The sequence below is a fragment of the Dromaius novaehollandiae genome, chromosome 10 (genome assembly GCF_036370855.1).
Source record: "Dromaius novaehollandiae isolate bDroNov1 chromosome 10, bDroNov1.hap1, whole genome shotgun sequence".
Classification (NCBI taxonomy): domain Eukaryota; kingdom Metazoa; phylum Chordata; class Aves; order Casuariiformes; family Dromaiidae; genus Dromaius; species Dromaius novaehollandiae.
Genome location: NC_088107.1, coordinates 14,394,855 through 14,416,526, shown reverse-complemented (window position 1 = coordinate 14,416,526; position 21,672 = coordinate 14,394,855). Strand labels below are relative to the sequence as shown.

Here is a 21,672-nt window from a genome sequence, read left to right as displayed (position 1 = left end):
CTACTTAAGAAGCAAGATGGGTAAGCAGTACCCTCCAGTATCACTGATTGCAGCCTCTTGGAGAGCACTGTTTTCACCCAGAGAAGCCAGAACTACCCGCACAGCATTTCTCCCAGCAGAGCTAGATGTCAACAGCAGTGAGGCACTGCACTGGATTTGGGCTTGACCCCGACTCCCCACTCCCTGATCCAGAGCGCCAAATGCTCCCATTCCACAATCACAAGCTTCTTACACAGTTGTCTTTTTTGTTAAAAAAAAAAAGAGAATCATTTGCACAAAGTGTGTCTTTAGGCTGAATTTTGTTTCCAGTTTCTAAGTGCTTCCCACCCCCTGCTTTCATCCAATCTCAGAAAAACCAGACCATCACACCACTTCTAACCAGTCCCTCCCCTAGGAGAAAGGACGAACGTCTTTCCTCCTCCCCACGGCTCCCTACACAAGAAATGATGTGGCTGTGTAAACAGTTACATAACGTATCTAATAATATACAACCTGCCCCACCTCCCAAAGCCACCGCTTTCTGCCATGTTTAAGTTGCAGCTCCCCTTTTTAAGAGAGCTGTAGGCTCTGCTACCTGCCAGAGGAGTGGGGGTGGAAAAAGTTGGAAGAACTAAAACAGTCATGGAAAAAGTAGTAGGAGCTTGCCAAAAGATGCAGCTTTATTGTATGGCTAATGAGCTCCCACAGGAATGGTTTCAACATGAGGAACTGGAAAAGGAACACATACTGCTAGTCCTACGGCTTGTCGGATCAGAAACTCAGGCTGCACCCTGCAAAACATCCAATAGCAGTTACCTGGTCCTGCTTCGGAAATCGCCGCATGGAACTGCTCCAGTCATTTTCTTGGCTGAGGGACTTCCATGTTTACCTTCACTCCAGGTTGCCAGTGACGTGACAGGGCTCACATGTTCTGTCAGCAGTTTTTCCACTTGGGTAATACTCTGTCTAAACAGCTGATGAAACAGTACTTAAACCCGTGAATTCAACTGTCTTTTCAACACCATGGTTATAGACACTACTGCGTACTTACGCTTTCACAGACACACCACTACGCGCGACGTCCTCAGGCGCAGGCTGCAGCCGCCCGCACCGGCACGGAAGCGCTGGGCTGCGGGAGCCCACGGCCAGGGCTCTGGGCCCCCAGCACCGGGCGGTTTGAGGGCAGCCTGCAGCGCAGCTGCGCACGCCTCCCCGAGCGCCTCCAGCAAGCGGACCTGCCTCTGCCACGCAGACAGCTGTGTCACTGTGCAGCTGTTTGTTTCTCATTGTACAAAGCATCAAGAACACCACTTGGTTTTGCTGGCCATGTTTTTATTTGTCTTTTGTTTTAAACAGGGGAGCCAATGATACATCCAGTATTTCAAAAAATCAGAAGGTAAAACAAATTTTCAAAAAGACTGAGATGCTACATGCTATATTTAACCTAATTTTATTCATGCTTGCTTTTGAGGGAGGCAGGGAAGGGGACGGGAATCATTCGGTAAAAACATACAGTAAAAACAAAATGTCTCACCATATAGAACTTTAACCTACAGTAATGTTGTACCTTAATTATTTCCATGCACACAACTAACATTACAAAATTTTTTTTAAAAATGAACACAATTAAGACTTCTAGGAGCATTTTATAATAAAGCAATTCCTAATTTCTTTTGTAGAGATCAAGCACCTCCAATTACAAATTCCTATACACAGTGAGTGCTTTACTTGAAATGAAAAAACAAAACAAAAAAGATGTATTGGATAGCCTCAGAATAAGCCGATGTTAATGTATATTCAGCTATGTAGGCAATAAACCATAGTGCTAAACAAAAACTTTTTATCTGAAAAGTAACTCAAAAATTAAGTTGACTTTCTATAATTACAGAAATATACTTATTTGCTAAAATAAATAAAAGTGCTGCATATTAACACTTCACTATAAAGAACGCATACCAGAACATTTATAAATATTGAATGATTTTCAGTAAGAATAGCTACTACAATAATGCTGGCTAAATAGAAGTGCATAATGAGAAGCACTATGGGTGGTTAATGTTTTGCCACATACTGCTGTTACCTTGAGGTAGATAACACATGCGTACCAAAATCTGCATTCATTTCAGTTGCTGCTGGTATCATGTGTCTAAGAAATGTGTACAGTATGAAAAACTCTAAAATACACATGAATGAAAAATGTTTTGGGAAAAATAGATATTTTCATGCAATTATGTACAGTCTCACTGTGTAAATTTCAAGGCAAGATTCTTTTTCTGCAAAACATGGACACTGTTTTTCTGAGAGAATTTTTTTTTAACTTGGTTTAGTGCATTTTTTGTTACCTCCTGCATTTTGCATTATTTTGTTCTATTCTTTAATTTTGTGTGCAAACGACATGCCAGTTTAAAAACAAAACTAACTTATGAATAGAAAGTAATTCTGGATTGTAAAAACAATGGTAAACAGAAAACTAATGAAATCCATACCAAAATTACACCATCTGATTCAAGTAAAAAAATTACTTACACTAGTAATAAAAAAAGACAAACACACCTCATGAATATAAAAGAAATGTCTGCTGAGTGTTTTAATTTAGATGTTTCAGAATGCTGCTGTATGTTTTGTGGGGAATTTGGGGAGATGATTTCATAGCAGAAGGCGTTAACGTGGCCTGTATCGATTTCAGGGGCGAACCAACAGGGCTGTGAAACTGAGGAATACCTATAGCCTCAAGCTGCTTGTTGAAGAGGAGTTCTCCACTGTTACTGAGAAAGCTCTCTTCTCTCTCCTTCTCCCCAGGCTTCCCCTCTTCTACTGGCTCAGGTTCTAGCATTTCGGCATCTTCTTTCTTACTAAAGAATTTGTCCAAATAACTGGTGTAAGTATTTTCTTTTTCAACTTGTTCATCTTTCCTTACTTCACAACAAAACTGGTCTATGAGGAAACACTCTTCCCCACTACTTACAAACTGACTATCCCAAGAAGTTTGGTACAGAGCTTCTAGCTGTGCCAAATTAGCCATTCCTTTCTCCTGCTTCTCTCTGCTCACTGACTTTGATATTAATCCTTTCAACTCTAGTTGAGACACTGAGCTATTCAAGTCATTTAATTTATCAATATCAGTAGACTCATGCTGTAAACTAAGCTGAATGGTTTCTGCAATAAATGAATCAAAGTCAAATCCTTGATTCTTCTCCCTTTCTTTTTCAACAAGCTGCTGCGATGCTTCCTCAAGTGCTATCTGAGCTTTCACCAATCCATTCTTTTCACATTTAGACTTGCCTTTCTTATCAGACTTTTCTTTGCTCTGTTCCTTCCAGTTCGAAAGATCTATAATAAGCTTGGGCTCATAGTAATGGTTAACTTCACTGTCTCGCCAAACTAAGTTATCTAGGTATGAAGATGACCTCATTTTGTAATTACAAGTGTGACTACATTCCAGATCACAGTACTTGTTTTCATGGTGATCTGAGTACTGCCAGCAAGGCTCAGTAGAGAAGTGGGTATCAAAAGCAGGATCCTCCAGATACTTTTCACGATCTCCATCCAGATATTTGCGAGGATCTACTTGCACTTCTTCCTCATCAGTAACATCAGAAAGAGCCCTTGGATCACGCTGAACTTCATCAGCTTCATAGTTATTATGAATAGGCCAGTCATGGTCTGAAAACTGACTTTCATGGTATCTGTAAAACAATTTCCTAAGTGTTAGTGACTAAAAATAGCCTTCTAGCTCCCAAGACAGATAGTTATGATTAGAAATACCCTTAGAGAATACTGACAATTCAATATACATAAAACTTTTCCTCAACCAAATTCAGATGCTTCATTCAGGTTTTTAATTTAATCTGGAATAAAGCAATCCTTATACGCAAATCTGAAAGATTTAAGTCCAGAATTATGTATGATAGCTCACTCCATTTACAGATCTCTCCTTAAAGCAAGCTTAATTGAGTTTAAATAAGACTACTGTAATTCTCTTTACCATGATGTGCACCAAGTGCTGGACAAGAACAATCCATACTTAAGACTCTCTTCATTTTAAATTTACCTTTAAGAGAAATGTTTTGGGGAAAAAGTAGAGGAGAGATTAAACTACAGATTCTAGAGTCCAAGCGTACTGCAGCAATCCATCAGCATATCCAAGTCAGTCTAACAAATCATAAACCCAATGACAATGCACTAACTATGGAGGAAAAATTTACTCCTGGGCTGACTTGAAAAGAAACAAATAGAAGTGGAAATGATGCCCATGAAGCAACAATGACTTCAAACACACAACAGTTCAGTCACATTGCATGTCACAGTACCCAAGAAACTTACCTTTCCCAATTATAAATATGGCTGTGACTTTCATCCATCAGCAGAATATCATCAACCTCATCTTCAATGTGAAAAGGATGACTTGAAATAGGCTCATCCGTTGGAAAGGAATAAATGCTCATGTAAGGATGGGACAAAGCTTCTTCTGCTGTCAATCGATCCATGGGACTAAATGTCAAAATTTGCTCCAAAAAGTCCAGTGCTGCAGAAAAAAAGCAAGTTACAATTAAAGAGGATAAAACTGAGATTTCAAGCACCTAGAATTGAAGATTAAGATGCATTGCTTTGCTCTACAGGTGTGCATCTGCTTAAAATCTTAACTTCTCACCTGCGTAGTATCAGCTACTCATCCTATACTGCCAAAAATATATTATGTAGCCATAAACCTGGCAGAGTGGGGGCCGGGCAGTTTAACATCAACAGTAATTTAACTCAGAACAGGAAAAAAATTAAAAAAGACAGAATGCTTGAAGTTGAATCAGTATCTACCAGTAACTGTCATTAAACAGGGCCATCAGTCAGTAAAGATTCAAAACTGTTTGTTTTGGGGACTTTCTTTTAAAAAAAAAATTTTTTTTGAGAAACAGTTCTTTTAAACTCACTCCATTCCAGTGTTTATTTGTATTTGGAGTGCTAATGTCTCAAAATACGAGCAATTTAACCAGCCTTACAAGGGGAACAGGTCCAGCAGAGATGCAAAATTCTGCTCCAAAGATGACCAAGTAGCTATCATGTAATTAATGTGTTTCTTACTACAGCTGAAAACAACTTTTCTTCAGAGAATGTACAGATTCTTCTGAATGAAACCTGCTTCTACCAATCACATGTGTGCATTGTAAAGTTGTTCACCATTATTTTATGATTTTTGAAAGACAGCATTTTTTTCTGAATTACTTACCTTCAGGACTGATGCCTGGAAGCAACTGAGTTAAAGGTTTGTGTGGCTCAGTCATATCATTTCTAATGTAAACTGGAATTACATTGAGAAGCTCCTGACGGTCCTCCTCATGTACAACAGGAATTGATTCTAGAATCAACTGCATCTGTTCAAGTTCATGCGCACCTACGCACCAGGAGAAAATACAAGCTGTCATTTCAACTTCAAACACTCCTCATCCATGTATATGAAAGACACATCAAAACTTTGTGCTCTGTGCAGCTACTTTCTGTGAAGACTAGTATCTCCTGCAACAAAGGAAAGTTTGAAGCTCCGAATTTGTATGACACTAGATCTGAAAAGCACTCAAAAATGGTGTAGTATATGAAAAATTACAGAGCTGCTGCACCCTGATAAAGATACCCAACCTTAAGTTTTCATAAGCCAAAACCAAGGACAAGGTGCTCTATTAATACTGCATCTTTTTGCTAATATCCTGCATCCTTCCCCCTTCAGCGGATCCACCTCATTCATTCAACATTTGATGTGTTTTTGATTTATGCAGTCCCTTATCAATAAAGGCAGGTTTAGCTCAGCTAGAGACCTGGCAGACTATTCACGTTCATATTAATATTCTGCTCTGAAATCCTCTATTACTGTCAGATGCAAGAGGAAAATATCTGCCCGATAAGTAGTGTAAGTTGGGGGGGCGGACCCAGAAAACCTAATACTATATTTTAATTGAAATTATCAAATATTTTGAAGTGCAATGTTAACATACTATAAGCTTCTGCCCCAATGAAAAGGTAAATAGGTAGAGGCTTTAAAATAAAATTCACAGTAGAAGGCAAAAAAACCCAGACATGTTAGATACAAAACTCTAATAAAAACTTTAAGACAACACTTCTGCCAATCAGCAGATGAAGTCCTTAGAAATAGATTTTTATATTGGCCTTTGAAAACAGATATAATCAGTTTATAACTGTTTACACAATAAAATAGGAAAGTTTTTTATACAGGCACAATAAAATATTTTAAAGTTACTTCACTTCTAACAGTCTCTGAAGTATCAAAAAAACCCCCACACAACCTATAATGGCATATGCAGTGGACACACTTCGAATAAACAAATGATATCTTTATTTCCATACCAACATTAAAGTTGGTGTACTAAGAAATACAACCTGTCTACTGCAACCTATTTATTGTTCACCTCCCAGAAACACTTGCAACCCTAAAGATTCAGCTAGCAGATGAAGATGTATGGGATTATTTGCATGCAAGTTTTTCCTTCCTTCACCAGGGAGCTTTGGGCAATCATTAGCAATGTTTTGAAGCCTGTGATACTATATACAAAAACAAATGGGGTCAGAAACAGACTGCACCATCTCAAAATCCATGCACTGTAGGCTCACTACAGCAGTTTGCATGATGCTCTGCAGTGGCCATCCTACTACACATCTGCCATGATTTAAATAAAAGCTCAGGCAAAACCACTAAAGAAAGTTTGACTGATACCTACATTCCCCAATTGAATCACTATCTTCTAATGCAAAGTTATCTGCAGGACTGAAAAAATTGTGTTGTCTGCCTACTTCAGACTACTACAAATTACTTAAAATAATCCATCAGATGCTATACTGTCCATAGCTTACTGTAAATCAGATTCTATTGTATCTTTACTTCACATCATACCCACCCTGAAATTAATCAGCCTTTTCATTGCACTTAAAAAATTTTACTTTAATATATTCAAAATAAAGACTTACATAAGTTATTTGAAATAATTATTAAATTCCTGACTTCCCTTCCCCCCGTTGTCCCAGGTATTCTGCAACTTTAATCTGCCATTATTCATCCCATTCCTTTAAGCTTTTCAGAAAGCAGAATTCCTAAGGGATAGTTCAGAAGTGGCAGCAGACAGGAAGGTTACAAGTTAACCAAACCCTCTCTTCAAACAACTTTGCAAAGGAGTTTTATTCAGACCGTTAGCATAGGTTAATGGTCATATCCCCAAACATTTAACATTTTCCCTTTCCAAATACACAACGTTAAGAAGTTCACTTTTCTTTAGGCCAAAAAGCCATGGTACTGATACTTTAATTAGAGGCATACATTAAAAAAAAGTGTTTAAAGATACCTATTCAATGCAACTAGGGCACATAATCCTATAAACTCTGGATTTTTATTATTAGACTAGGTCAAAAAAATCTAGATCGCTGTACAGCTATCAGACTAATAAAATATTCTGGCAAATACCAATGTATCAAAAACCCATTTGAACAGTTATCTTCACGAAACAAGTAGTTTCAAGTTTTATGTATCCTCCTATATAAACAGAAGTTATATGATCCACTCCTCATTCAAATAAAGTAAAACAAAGTGATTTTAACATTACTATGGAAGCTGTAGGCTATTCACTGCCATAAACCAAAATGCAAATACATAACAACTAAATTCTCAATATACCAAAACCCAATTATCTGAACACAAAGCTTGTTTACTGAAAACCAAAATTAAAAACAAACAAATGCACATGCGTGCGATCAGCAATACTTCTGCTGAGCTTGATTCAATACAGGCCATGAAAACTGAATTTCACTAGAATCACAGAACGCCATTCAGCCCTCCACATTTGCTCAAGTATTAATCTCAAGTGTCTCTCTGTATTTGTCGGAAACGCAGATGCATAAAACTGACCAACTCATTAGTTAAGGCATAATCTGGCGTTACGCTTTGTTTCTAAGAACAGCTTAATCTGGTCTTTGAAACAGAATCCAAAACATCTAAGCCAATACTCCAGTTCGGCAAGAGGGGAAAAAACGTCAAACCAGAAAGACGGAACGAAGGTCCACAAGTCCCTAGGAGCCACAAGAGCAAAACCTGCCTCCCTAAGGGGTACGCTGTCTTAAGCTCATAAAGGAAAATAAACCTTAAATGAGCTCACAAAGCTCAGAATAGAGCAGACCATTCCTTCTCCATCATGGGCAGGAAGCTCAATTTCTGGGCAAGCTGCTAAGACTCTACCCAGGTAGGAACAAAGTGCCTGGAAGCAAAACAATGCCTGTGGTTGATGATGGGATCACCACAGTTCACTGCAGCAGACATGGCAACTGCAAGTTAGCTTTTGTGGTTTGTTAGTTTTATCTCTCAAAGTAAACAAAAAGCATGGAAGACACTGATAGACAACAAATAAGTGGATACTTGCAAGTACACAGCTTTAGTTTTTGTTCATTTTGACATGGGCATAAACTAGAACACAGCATCAGCACATTGCTTCGAATGCTACTTAAAAAAAGTCAAAATGCTAATAATGTCATTACATAGCAATTGCATCAGTGGATGCAAAATCCTAAAATTCATAGGGTTTCCCCTACTTTTCATTATTTTCCAATAGAAAATCCAACATTTTCAGGTACTGACACAGTGGAAATCAAATACATCTTTTATTAGCAGAACATCTAATACACTGGGGACGTTACTCCAGTAGTTACTCACTGAAAGAGTTACCAACTCATTGCAAGTTAAAGAAAGCCTCTTCACATATTAATTCCTAGTTTCTATAAAATTATGATTTCAAAGTGACAGTATTCTATTAATAGCTTTAATGAGAAAATGCACTCAGTTTAATTATCTTGATGTATAAAGCCAGGAATTACTGCAGAGGTGTGGCTTTAGTCCACATGTCTCTAAAGGAATGTGAGTTTGAAATACAAGCTCAGTTCATAGAGGTTTTATCTATATGAGCACAGTAATATGGGCCAACAGGAGCAAAGCCAGGAGCAAACTGGAGCAAGACAACTGCTGCTGAGGGCCATGGGCCACAAAATAAGCATTTCAGGGGGTTTACTCTACACTAGCTCATCTGCTCCCATGGGTTGAATGCCCATCAGCAGGTGGAGCACATCAAGTAAGCTCCTACAGTGCATAAGGCAATTTCATTTTATCTAACAAGACTATTTTGCACGTGGAGCTCCATCGGCAACATGGTGCAGGATTGCGATCAAGAGATTTGCTTCAAGAACGTGTTCCTGATCCTAACTGAAGTACTAATATAGCTGCACCCAACGAGACTAGAGCATTGCTTCCTATCTCACCAGAAACATTTGGAGGTTCCAAGTTTCCCTGCTATGCCACAGTGAATTTTAAATCCCAGTTTAAATCGTATGTCCCACCTAAAGTCCTGCTTGTACCACTGAAACACAAGACATAAACTGAAGTTGATTGAAGCTAGGAATTTTCTTAGTTCAAAACAATGTGTAGATGGCAAACAAGAATTGGGAATGGGAGAGGAAAGCCTATTCTTTCATAACTTCAAATACAAAGAAGTGAGAAATGATTAGGTCTACTACATTTAAAATCCTTAAGAAAACAATACTCAGATCATTCATCATCCTCAAATACTTCCCGAGTACATCACTTTATTAAAGCACATACCCATTTAGAACACTTCCTGTGCCTCCAGTAAATTTAGTTTAACCTAATGAAAGACCATGAGCACTAAATTAAATTCTGATATTTATCTACATACAGACTGGTACGAGTAACAGAAATTTAAACACTTCCTACTTAAAAAAAAAATCAATGGATAGTTTGCTTATACAAATGTATAATAATATGACATATCCCGACAGCCAGTGCGAATTGATACTAGCTGTGAGAATCAACCTTTCTTTAGCAAGATCATTAAGTACTGCCATTTCTTTTGGGAACACACACTCTTATTCCACCCACCTGCAAAGAGGGTTTTCCCAGTCAGCATTTCAGCAAAGATGCAACCTGCAGCCCACATGTCAATGGCTTTAGTGTAGTTGTTAGGAGAAAGCAAGAGACGGGGTGATCTGTACCATTTAGTAACCAATCCTTCAGAAAGATGGCCCTAATAAAAAAAACAAACCAAAACAAAAAGCTTACTTGCATTTAAGAAAAATGTGTTTTAATTATTCATTAATTTTTAATGCATTACCTATTTCAGTATTTTGACTTAAGCTCCTAGGGATAAGGGGACAGCACTAGACCATGTGCCATCCTCCAGTCCAGCATTCCCTCAGCAAACCAGGCATACAAACAACATCTATTTTTCATTTCTACCTTTCAAACAGAACAGCAATATCTTTACGAATGAACAGCAATAACATACAAATATGACTATTTATTAATCAAACGAGGGACAGCAGCAAAAGCTTTGTTATTCCCAAATGGCAAATAATTGGAGAGATAATAATGAACTCCCTTATGAAACATTACCTGAACCAGGAAGACAATATTTCTAAATAAATCCCAGGGAGTAGCCACACTTGTCACTATGAATGCGCACCATTTTTAAACTTATCTAGGGCTTCTATACTTATGCCTCTCAGGGTCTTTATTCACTATGCACACTCTGCTTTTCTGAATACATCTAATAAAAAAAACAAAAAACAAAACACTTTTTTTTAATTTTATGCTTGCAGTAATCCTAATAATTAAACCGTTCCCATCTGAGACAAAACATGGCATCCAAAGATCTGTTTTACTCTACTCGCAAGCATTTCAGTTCTGCCCAGGAAATCTAGTCACCTAGATGAAGATGGATTCTACTGTATGATCCCTAACATGATCTCCTACCCATTAAGAGGTCTTCTACAGACTATGTTTTAGTAACCCCAAAATATTCTAGCCAGATATTTTGTATAATAAAATAATTGGCTAAAACCAGGAAGTGAAACATGCTACATAGCAGGAACAAGAATCTCAGAACGCATCAATGGAAGCAAAACATTTCTGATGTTCTAGAAGCCAGCTGTACTGACATACGAAGATGCTTTCTTGCACGTATATTTTCAGTTAGTCGAGTCACCCTTCAGAGGATCCTGACAAGCACCAGGTAAGAGACAGGAGCAGGGAAAAAGGGATTAGTATGCCCTGCGCTGAGCTGTTATATCAGTTCACTCCCTCTTGGAGTCCTGCCATCAACTGCTCATTTAAGGTGAACGTTACTTTAAATACCTAGACAAGGACTGGCACTCTTATCTAATTCTGCAAAAGGGAGAGAGATCCTATTTTAAGAAGGCATGGTTGTCAGTATATCACTTGAATATTCTCACTCTCCACATACCTTGTGGGAATAATGAGGATCCATGATTCGTGCAAGACCAAAATCACCAATCTTCAGCACCAAGTCTTCAGTATTTATGAAAAGATTAGCTGGTTTGAGATCTCTATGCAGAACGTTTGCAGAGTGAATATACTTGAGCCCACGTAGCAGCTGGTACATGAAAAGTCTGGCATGATCTTCCAGTAAAGGGCCTTGCTCTAGCAGATTAGCCAGATCTGTCTCCATGTACTCCTGGACAATGTAAACACAGTTCAATTCTGTAAGGGAGCCCACGTCATCTGTTAACTGGCTTCCACTAGGACCAAGAATTTCAAATACTTTGACAATGTTATCGTGGTCAAGTCTTCTAATAATTTTGATCTCACGTAGAGCATGTTTAACACTCTGAGGATCTGTAAGGACGATTTTCTTGACAGCCACTCTTTTGTCACAGTCATTATCGACAGCAGAAAAAACTAAGCCATTTCCACCACAGCCCAGTGGTTTTAAGTCCATATACCGAGAGCCCAGATCAAAACCATGAATGTTCATGAGACTTTCAAATTTTTCTGCCATTTTCAAATTCTTTACGTTTCTTTTTCCTCAAACTATTAAGCTTCTGTAAACATGCAGAGACGCTTCCACTGGTATCTGAAGGAAAGGTCTTACAGAAAGGGAGAAGAAACACTTGGCTTTGACTGCAAGATGGTTTCTTGACACTCTCATTTCATTATGAGCCAGCCAGGCCTGTTGTGTCCCCTTGAATTTAGAGCCTACAAGCTCTATAACTCAAACTGAGCAGAAGATAGAAAGATTGCAGCATTCATAGTTCAAGAGAGATGCAGCATTTCTGCAGACATTAAAGAAAATACTCACAAGAAACTCAAACGGAATGAAATGACATACTATGCACTCAGCTCTACTGTGCTAAACTGGTTAACATTTAACAAAAATGTGAATAAATATGCACATAATAGGCTTCTATTAACATCCTCCTCCTCACAGTGCAGATACATTCAGTGTTGGACTGGTCCTGAGCAGCGTCATTCTATGGTGCTGGTAAGCACTATCGTTTCTTCCTTTTCTCTCCTTTGTTTACAGTCTAGTTAAACAGGAAACTGGCAGCTCTTGATTTACAAAAGATGCCTTCTGTTAATGATCAGGTGGCTCCAGCTCACCACAATCACAATCGAAGCTACCATCCATTTTATTCCGTGACAACCTGAAAAGAAGAGAAAACAGATCACTGTTCCAGTACATACAGAAGTCTTCCTTCTCCCCGACAAGTTGTGCTAAACATGCAAGTTATTTAGTGCCCACTTGCAAGATGAGAAGCCACCACAACGGCTGAACTAACTAGAAATAATGCATCTTTTTCATACTTCTTGTGGAAGAAAACTGACAACTATCATCAGATCACCATTTCTAAATATATATTCCAAAAGTTTTATATATAACCTACTGAGAATATTAGGTACGTAATCAAAAATCCTACTGAGTTTTAATAAAGGAATATGGTAGAAGACTTGGCATTTCTCCAACGTAACCGTTACAAGAAGGTCAGCAAGGATAACATCCCGCATCTCGGCCATCAAATTGTGGAAGAACTCTTTCCATCCAGTTGTTACCCAGAAACAGAATTGGGTTTTTAAACTTTAACTATTTTGCCCTAATAAGAGATAACAGAGTATCATTCACAAAAAAGATTAATGTTTGTGCACTCAAGATTTATCCACTTTCCAGAATATACAGCACACATCCAGTACCATTTCTGAAGTCTGAATCCTTTCCAATACAGTTTATTAGTATCTCAAATCATAGTTTTGCCTCTATAGAGTCACCGTCACAAGAACCATAGGAGTACCTCCTACTTTCTACATCCAAGATTTACGTTATTATTTTATCAGTTATTTATTCATTTAAATCCAATCTAGATTATAATAGAAAACCAACAGTCAGTACATTTTACATAATGACTGATGTATTCTGTAACCGTTTCCTCTAACATATGGGCACTTTCAGACATCATTAATTTTTAAATCAGTATAATACTCTAATGAATGCAACTACTATTTATGAAAACAAAAATAGCTATTTTCTCAGTAGGTTTCCCTAGCTGCAATAGCAAAGAGTACAGTCATAAAGACCACATGTTGTATTTCTGCACAATATCCTCGTGATTTCTTCCAAAAGCTCAGAGATGCCACAAACAGAAGAGTCAAAAGGCATACCTTACACAGTGCGATAAGTTATAGCCAACTTCATTACAAATTCACAAAACTTCTTCTCCACCAACTACAGCTCCTATCAGATCACTAAGTGCCATATCTTCAATCTTAAACTAACACATTTCAGCTCTTCAGCCAGCCCTCTAAATAAACAGAATGTTCTCCAAGCTACCAAGTAATTCAGAATTAATCTTTGAGTGTTTTTCCTTAAAATCGTGCTCATATTTCAGCAAAGCAACCAGGACCAAGCAAGACAAGTCACCATGCTCCTAAAAGTACAGCAAGTGATGCATCATCAACATATTTAAATAATGGTCTCTTAATTTGCTAAAATAATCAAAACTGCACACAGAAAAAATAAAATAAGGCACACTGACAGAAATAAGGGTGCTGCAACACACTGAGGATATTACCATTTCTGAGGCTGAAGTCTGCCTGCCTCCAAGACACTCACTGCCACTGCCACACACCACCCCGCGCTCAGGTATTTGTAGAGCCACATGACAAACCGCAGCAAGGAGGAAGGAAACGCATACTCTACTGGATTTTTTCTTTTTAAATAAAGATCACCAAATGTAGCATTCCTAAACCGAAAGTTTCCACTATTGCAGTATTCTGTAAAAAAGGTGATCTTCAAAGTTTTGTTTACACAGCACACACCACCACTGCCTTGCGAGTCCCTTCTTAGCCTACTGTGAGGAGTCCTACTTTTACAGAGTGTTTTATAACAGTTGTTATAACCTTAGCAAAAGTTTAATGAGGTAACCCCATTACTGCAAGGTAGTTATTTCTAAACAATGACACTTTTTCAAATACTATCTTAAATTTAGATTAGAACTTAAGCTTCCAGCATGAATACCATTCCTGTGATAACCCTTAAGTTTGTTTTAAGAACAAATATCAGACTCATTCTAACATTAATTAGGATAGCATCAGTAACGATTCAACTATTTGATCATTTATAATTCTAAAACCCCAAAAGCTAGCCTCTTGATTTTTAACTTCTTTAAACCTATAAAAATTCTCACCCACAGCACAAAGTACCACCAACTTACGCATCAATCTCGGGCTCACTCATTTTGAGCTGCTGCCTGTGAACTAGTTCAGGTCACTCCAGACCACCTTCCTTTCATTCTCTATTCCCTCAAAAATTGTTATGGAAATTTATCTTTGTGCTTACATTTATACTTTAGATTTCAGGCTAAGTCAAGGTCCAAGGCCTCTGTTCAATTATCCTCCAATAAACGGTATTTTATATCCTTAGGAACATCTAGAAACAATTTAATTCTCTCCCATAATTAATCCTATTATTTCATGTCACTGATGTCTCTGACATGCAGTAATACTAAACTGGTTTCCACCATTTGTGTGTCACATCTGGGACATCTACTTTGGCCAGTTCCATTTAACAACCCAGGGAGAGATTCACAGAGATGTGCAACTGGCTTACCGGTTGCAAGGAGTAAGATTTGGTCATCTCTTCACCAACTCAGACTTTACAGCTCCATGCCAAGACTAAATAAAGGTTGGAGGAATACCAGTGATGTGAGACCAATGACAACATTAATGTTTACCTCAAGGAGAAACAGTTATGCCTCACTTACTTTCTGAGGCAAGAGTCCTAAAAATTTCATCCTTAGTTAAGAAAACAAAGCATAGGTAATTTAAGCAGCCTACTGCAGCCTTCAAGTTGTCCCTATCCTGCCATAAGCTTCCCATATAACTATGGGCAAATGATTTAATCCCAAAGCCACAAAAGACAGTGCCTAATCATTCAAAACAGGATATAGCCATAGGAAACAAACAGGAGGCAACCAATCTATCCAACAGATACAGTAACCAACATGGGTATTTTGAGGACAATTATAGGTGGTCACAGCTAAGACATACAACAATTAAAAAAACTAAAATACATATCCAGCACTGCCAGAGCAAGCTTTTACTTACTGTAACTGAAAATTCTACTTTGGAAACAAAAACAGGTTACAATACTATAGCAGGTTCATTTACCCTTATCAAAAAATATGCTTCTGAACCAACACAGCACATTAGCTAAGCTTTGCAGTATCTTTCTCTCTCAGATAGCATCAAAGATGTACTTCTTCCACCATGGAAGTTAGGTGCCTCACACAGCAGAGCCCTCTGCTCCAGCTCAGCAGACCCTCGCTGCCATCACCTGCAACCTGCGGCCCCTCTGCCGACTGCAGCTCTCACCTGCTCTGCTCTGTGACACCTTTGCTGTCCGGAGTACAGCGAAGCAAAAGCAGCTCTACCGGTTTCCCCGTGCATGGGTCAGCAGCAAGCAGACACCTAGCACAAACAGCTCTGTTGTGGAGCAGAAGTGAATGGAGGGACGGGAGAAAAAAAAAAAAAAAAAGAAAAAAAGGGGGGAGGAGAACTAACCCCAAATTTCCTTAAGTAATTATTTTTTTAATCAGAGTCTAAAGGGCAGTCGACTAACCAGAAATTAAGGCTTTTCTTGTGTAAAAATAAGCTCAGTGTGACAAGCTTTCTTCTTTGCATTTTATAGCCCTTTTAACTCTGGAAGTTGTTTTTACACTAATACTCGCAAAGAATAACACAAACACACATTAACTTTACAGATTATTCAGTTTCAATGAAAGTCCTAACCATCAGTCCGATTGCCTGCCTTGAAAATACAGTTAAAAAAACCAGATCTCTCTCTCCAGTTGTGTAATACACTAAACACTTAGGAATATTCTCTACAATGTGTATAGCACTGACAGCCTAACCTGTTAAAACACATGATGGAATAGCATATAGTATTAAAAAATAAAAATTAAAGAAATAACTCTCCCCCCCAAAAATACACCACTGTACTGGATTTTTATCACCCCGATTTGTGCTCAATAGGCTATTCATCCAGGCACTGCTGTTTTCATTTAGATTACCTGTCATTTATCCAAGACTGCCTTTTTTTAAGGAGCACTTTTATTCGTTCCTCCCGCTACCTTTGCATAGGGAAGCGCAGAGACATCAGTCTCCCACGCTTTCCAAACAGATCGGTCCCTGGCAGGGGGGCACGCCTGGCCCCCAGCACCGTCTCCCGGCGCTGCCCCCGCCGACCCCGGCGCACCCGAGCGGCGGCCTGGGTTTGCGGCCGCTTTCCGGAAGCAGGATGCACACCGAGACGCTGTCAGGCACCGTGACACGTTTACTTTTGCAGCAAGCCAAATAAGACCGAAAGACACAAACTGATTAAGTTACGCAGACCGCACAATGATCAAATCGTTGCTCACAGGAGAAAGACCAAGAATGACTAACGGCACCATTACACAACCGCTAAGTGCTGTCCCTCCGACTACAAAAACACGGGGCACACAAGTGTTTTTTTAAACCAGCCACGTTGCAGGCAGTGGGCAGAATGAGTCATCGCGCAACTCACAAACTGCCGCGTTTCGGAGCCTCCTCCTTGCTCCCGGGAGCGCCGCAGCGGCGGCCGGCACACGCTGCTGTCAGCGCGTACATTCCCCGCGGGAGCCGCACGGGCGCACGCAAATCCGCGGCGGTTCGCGCGGCGCAGGCACGAGGGCACGGCCGCCGGCAGCGCCTCAGCGAGAGCCGCCGCGGCTCCCCGCGGCCCGGGCGCCGCTTCAGCGCGCTGCGCGGCGCCGCGGCGTCTCGGCGGCCCCAGGGGCGAGGGGGGCCGGCACGCGGGGCCGCTCCGGCCTGCCGGGGCGCCTCTTGGGCACCGCGCGGCCGAAGCGAAGCCCCGCCCGCCCCGAGCGGCTCCCCCCGGGGCCGCCCCCGCCCCATCCGCCTCGCCGCCGCCGGGCCGGTGAGAACGGCCCGAGTTACCGGGAAACACAACCTCCCGGCCAGCGGCCCCCGCTCGCCCGCGGCCGCGCAGCCGAGCGCCCCGGCGCCGCCCGGCAGACGTTACGCGGCGCTGCCAGCGGCCGCGACCCCCCGCCGGCCCCGCGGCGCCGCCCGCAGACGCCCCCCCCGGCGGCGGAGCCCCCCCGCCCAGGCGGGCAGCGGCTGGCGGCGACCGTTACCCGGCGGGGCCGGGCGCTGCCCGCCGCGCGGCCTCCCCCTCCCTGCCCCGCCGCCCTGTCAGCGCCCGCCCGGCTCCCTCACCCGGCCGCCGCCGCCGCCTCGGCCCGACCCGCCCGCCGCACTGCGGAGGGGCCGCGCCGGCTGCGGGCCCCGCCGGAGCGGGCCGGGGGGGGGGGCGCGGGCCGGCGGGAGGGAACAAAGCGCCTTTGTGCGGCGGGGCCGGGCCCGGCGCGGAGCGGAGCGCGCGGCCGGCCGAGCCCCCCCGCGGCCCCCGCCGCACTCACGGGCCGTCCCGGGCTCATCAAGGGGCTGCGCTGCTCGCACGGCCGGGCCCCGCGGCCCCGCCACCGGCTCCGGCTCCCGCTCGCCTGCTCGCAGCCGCAGCCGCCGCCATGTAACCCGGCTCGGAGGGCAGAGAGGGGCGGGGCGCGGCGGGGCCGCCTCCGCGGGGCGGGACGGGGGCGGGGGCAGGGGCGGGCGGGCCTGCGCCGGGCCGCCACCCCCGGAAGGGCCGCGCCGCCCTGAGGCGAGGCCGAGAGGCGCCACGGCGGCGGGCGAGGCCCGCGGGGGCGTTTGACCAGCGCGGGCCCCGCAGCCGCGGGCGAGGCCAAGCGGCTCTCGCGAGCCCCGTTTCCGCGCTCGGAAAAACGGGGGAAGAACCCTCGCGCGGCCACACAGCCCGCGCCCGGCCCCGGGGCGCCGCAGCCCGGCGGGTCCCCACGTTGTGGGCCTGCGGCCCCGCAGCACCGTGCCTGCCACCCCGGCCCGCCTGGAGCCGTCCCGTCCCGCCCCTAGCGACGGAGCGGCGCGCTGTGCCCGCTGCTCGGGCTGGGCTGCCTAACGCTGGCCCAGGGCCGGTCGGTGTGCCGAGCTCCGGGCAAGGCGGTCCTGCACCGTCGCCCCCGTTGCTAACCTCCTACCTGCCCCGTCCTCCCGGGAGGGGCGATCCCCAACGTAACCATGTGCCCAGTTAGCCAGAGGGATTCGTACGGCCTCTAAGTCCGCTTGAGCCAAATGCTTCAAAGAAATCAGCCTGATGGCGCTTTGTACGAGTTAAACATTGCAACTTGATAAAGCTAACTCAAGCTTTAGAGACCCACGGACACTAACAGAGGTCTCCCCTCCAACACTTCACTAATGCTCTAAGCTGCAATGACAACTGCTTCTTCCTGCCCTTATTTGATCTCTGCTCCCCTCTGACAGCTTCCCCGGGATAAGGCTTCCGTTGCTGAAATGTGCATTTGACTCAAGGCCTGGAAGTGTGTCATATAGGACAGCTTCAGGGTTTGTTTGTGTAGCATTTCCCCAGGCAAAAACAAAGCACACCAAGAGACCCTGCGCGCACAGAAGGAAGTAGGAATGCCTGTTTTCGGCAGCTGGAAGGATGCGGCGAGGAGGGTTAGACCGAGTCGAGAGCGGAGTTGCAGGTCCCGCAGCAGCCGGGGGAGGAACCCGGGGCGGGAGCAGAGCTGCAAGGACCCGCGTCGGTCGGGTCGGTGCGGAGCGAGCACGGCAGCCGCGGATGCCAGCGCATGGCTGTCGAAACAATGCCGAGCAGGGAAGTGGTTGCCCGGACCAAGTTCACTCATCCTGGCTTAAACATCCATCATGGTGGAGAAGCAGAAGCGTGGCTGGAAGCTGGGGCCCGCGGGAATGACAGACAGGCTTTCCGTGTCCCAAGGGGACATTCTGACTCACATTTCCCGTAGCCCTGGCGTGGCTGGGGATCTGAATGTTCTCCCCTCAAATATCTGCAAACTGCCTGCCATTGCTTTCACCTCTGCAGACACCGGCCTCCTTTTCTCCTCTCTTGCTAGTGCATCTCCCCTAACATAGATAGGGACAGTAAAATTCTTTTTCCTGTAAATCACAGCTAAAACAATAAAACAAAGCAAAACAAACAGGTTCAAAATTCTCCCCATGAGGCTTTTATGCAGCTGTTTTAGTGGGGAAAGAGATGTTCTCATGTATTTAGAAAGATGCATGAAAATACTAGATCTGCATATAACAGAAGAAAGTCTTAATAGTTTCAATACAACTCGTCGAGACCAGGTGGAGTTCCCCTAGGTGCCTCATATTCCTTTTCAGTGTAGGATGACTCAAAAGCAGAAAAAACAATTAATACTTTTTTTTTTTAACTGGTTAAACAGATTATTTATAGTTGATAACATAGACGTACCTTGCATTGCGTAGGGCTCTATGCCTCCCTCTGCTGCCATCTGGGCAGAAGCGTTGGGGTGACCCTGGCAGCTTTGAACCACGTAACTAGTTTTTTAATGAACAGTCACTTATCAACATCCAGGGAGCTCCCTATCCAGCTTTTCTAAAGTTATTTCAATAAGTTTTAAAACCACTTGAACTATAAAGCCAAGCATTAACTGTTTTAATTTAGTCATATATGTTAACTCTTCTACCAGCAGAGCTATAAAGCAGAAGGCAATATATTGCATGTAACCCTGCTGATGTAATTCTGCTGTGCCACGCCAAAGTGTCAAGTACCCACCGCAATGGCTCATACACTCCCACACCTTACATGTTGAACAGGCAGCAGCTATTACAAAGCTTGCCTGCAAATTTACACACAAGCTAAAAACTGCCCCTTGGTGTGCTGCCATATTGCACCAACTCGTAATGAGAAAAGTCTCTCTCAGCAGGAAAGGGTGCAGACAAAAACAGAGTATTGCCCTACAGAGAGTAAGTTAGAGAGGGAAGGGAAGAAAAAAACCATTCCTTAGCACTGAAAAAAACTCACACAAATAGGTGGGTTGGAGCACAGTCCCCAAACACTTATATATGGAAAGCAAATTGTGAGCTATAGCTCAGCCTGCCAGAGGCCTGGACGTTTGCTGCGTGTGCGATGCAGCCTCTTGTTACAGCTATTGTTAGACAACCCTCGTCCCCCCAACCACAGAGTCTCCTGGCATCTCATCCCCTCAGCGCTGCGACAGCCCTGCTCTCAGGCTCTTCCAAAATGCTTGGCCCGCTCCCTGCGACCACGCAGCAAAACACACGGCCTTACTCGGCAGCAGAAAAGAAATATGAGGTCAGATCAGATAAGCCAATTAAAAATACAAGGCTTTGCAAAATTATTTTTAGGAGTACAGAGGCAAAAAGACAGGGAAAAAGGGTTACGAGAGATATCAGCAGTTCCAACCTTTGTTGTCCTCCAGGCAGCAACACTGAACAAGTATAGCTGTGACCGGGTACCACCTTCCTGTGGGCACAAGCTACCTCTGAAGGGTCTTTCAGGTCACGCATAGCCTCTGGGACAGGGCCTGCAGACCACTGCGCTCCACCAAGAGTCAGAGAGAGCCTACAGCAAAGCGAGACCCGCTGCAGGTTGATGCCTCTGCGGCCAAGCACGCCCCGCATGGCGGGAGCCAAGCCACCGCAGCGGGAAGGCGCCGGCTGCGGCAGAGGTCCCCCGCGAGCACTGGGGGTGCACGGCTTTCTCCGCACGTCAGCAACAGCAGTGTCAGCTCCCTTTGCTGCCCTCTCCCCTTCGAGCCTCTCCTGAGGAAGGCAACAAGCAGTTGCTAACACAGTATTGTACTAATAACATATGCACAGAAGGCAATAGCCAAACTGCACTTTACAATATTTGCTAATTTATAGGCATCTATGCTGCAAACAAAAATCAGGATATTGGATATTATGGATAAAAATCAGAAACAAAGTCGCAGTTCTTGTGCCCACCCAGATGAACACTGTTGGAATATTACAGCCCTAGCTGCTCCAGAAGGCCTGTACTTAAATATAGTCTACAAAAAAACCCGGCAAGAGTGCATATTTGGAAGAGGTGATGTTAGGACAGCAACCAGAGCCAAACCACAAAGGAGAATTTACTTGCATTAAAGGAAGAGATTTGGGCCTCAAAAAGAAAAAAAAGTAGGAGCAGCAGTGGGTGTACATCTAAAAGCCAAAGCTATTTATTTAATTAAAGAATTCTTCCACCCATACTATGAACTATTTTCATTATGAGAGACAAAAGAGGAAGCTGATCCTAGGTACTGCAGTAAGAAAATGTTTATATTAAAGCCTTTTTATGTTAAAGCACCTGGACAGCCCATCATCTTACTATGTCCATTAGACTATTTGCCAATACCCACATTTGCCATTTCAGTCAGGTGGAGAAGTTACAGATCCACGGAGCTCACTCTGCAGCAGCC

General features: G+C 43.2%; 1 protein-coding gene across 4 annotated transcripts in view; it reads right to left on the bottom strand.

Annotated features, from left to right (window-relative positions):
* Positions 1–1,290: 1,290 nt before the first annotated feature.
* The window catches only part of MAPK6 (mitogen-activated protein kinase 6), a 50,486-nt gene continuing 30,104 nt past the window's right edge, over positions 1,291–21,672 (bottom strand). For 2 of the 4 annotated variants that reach the window (XM_064517373.1, XM_026097040.2), the window contains exons 2-6: positions 11,277–12,477; positions 9,914–10,058; positions 5,201–5,365; positions 4,303–4,504; positions 1,291–3,665 (exon numbers count right to left, since the gene is read on the bottom strand). In XM_064517373.1, coding sequence (XP_064373443.1) covers positions 2,567–3,665; positions 4,303–4,504; positions 5,201–5,365; positions 9,914–10,058; positions 11,277–11,831 — 2,166 coding nt within the window. In that variant the 5' untranslated portion in view covers positions 11,832–12,477 and the 3' untranslated portion in view covers positions 1,291–2,566. Of the gene's footprint in view, positions 3,666–4,302; positions 4,505–5,200; positions 5,366–9,913; positions 10,059–11,276; positions 12,478–17,584; positions 17,609–17,787; positions 17,950–21,672 lie in introns of those variants that run through there. The other 2 variants (XM_064517370.1, XM_064517371.1) reach the window with 2 other exon arrangements.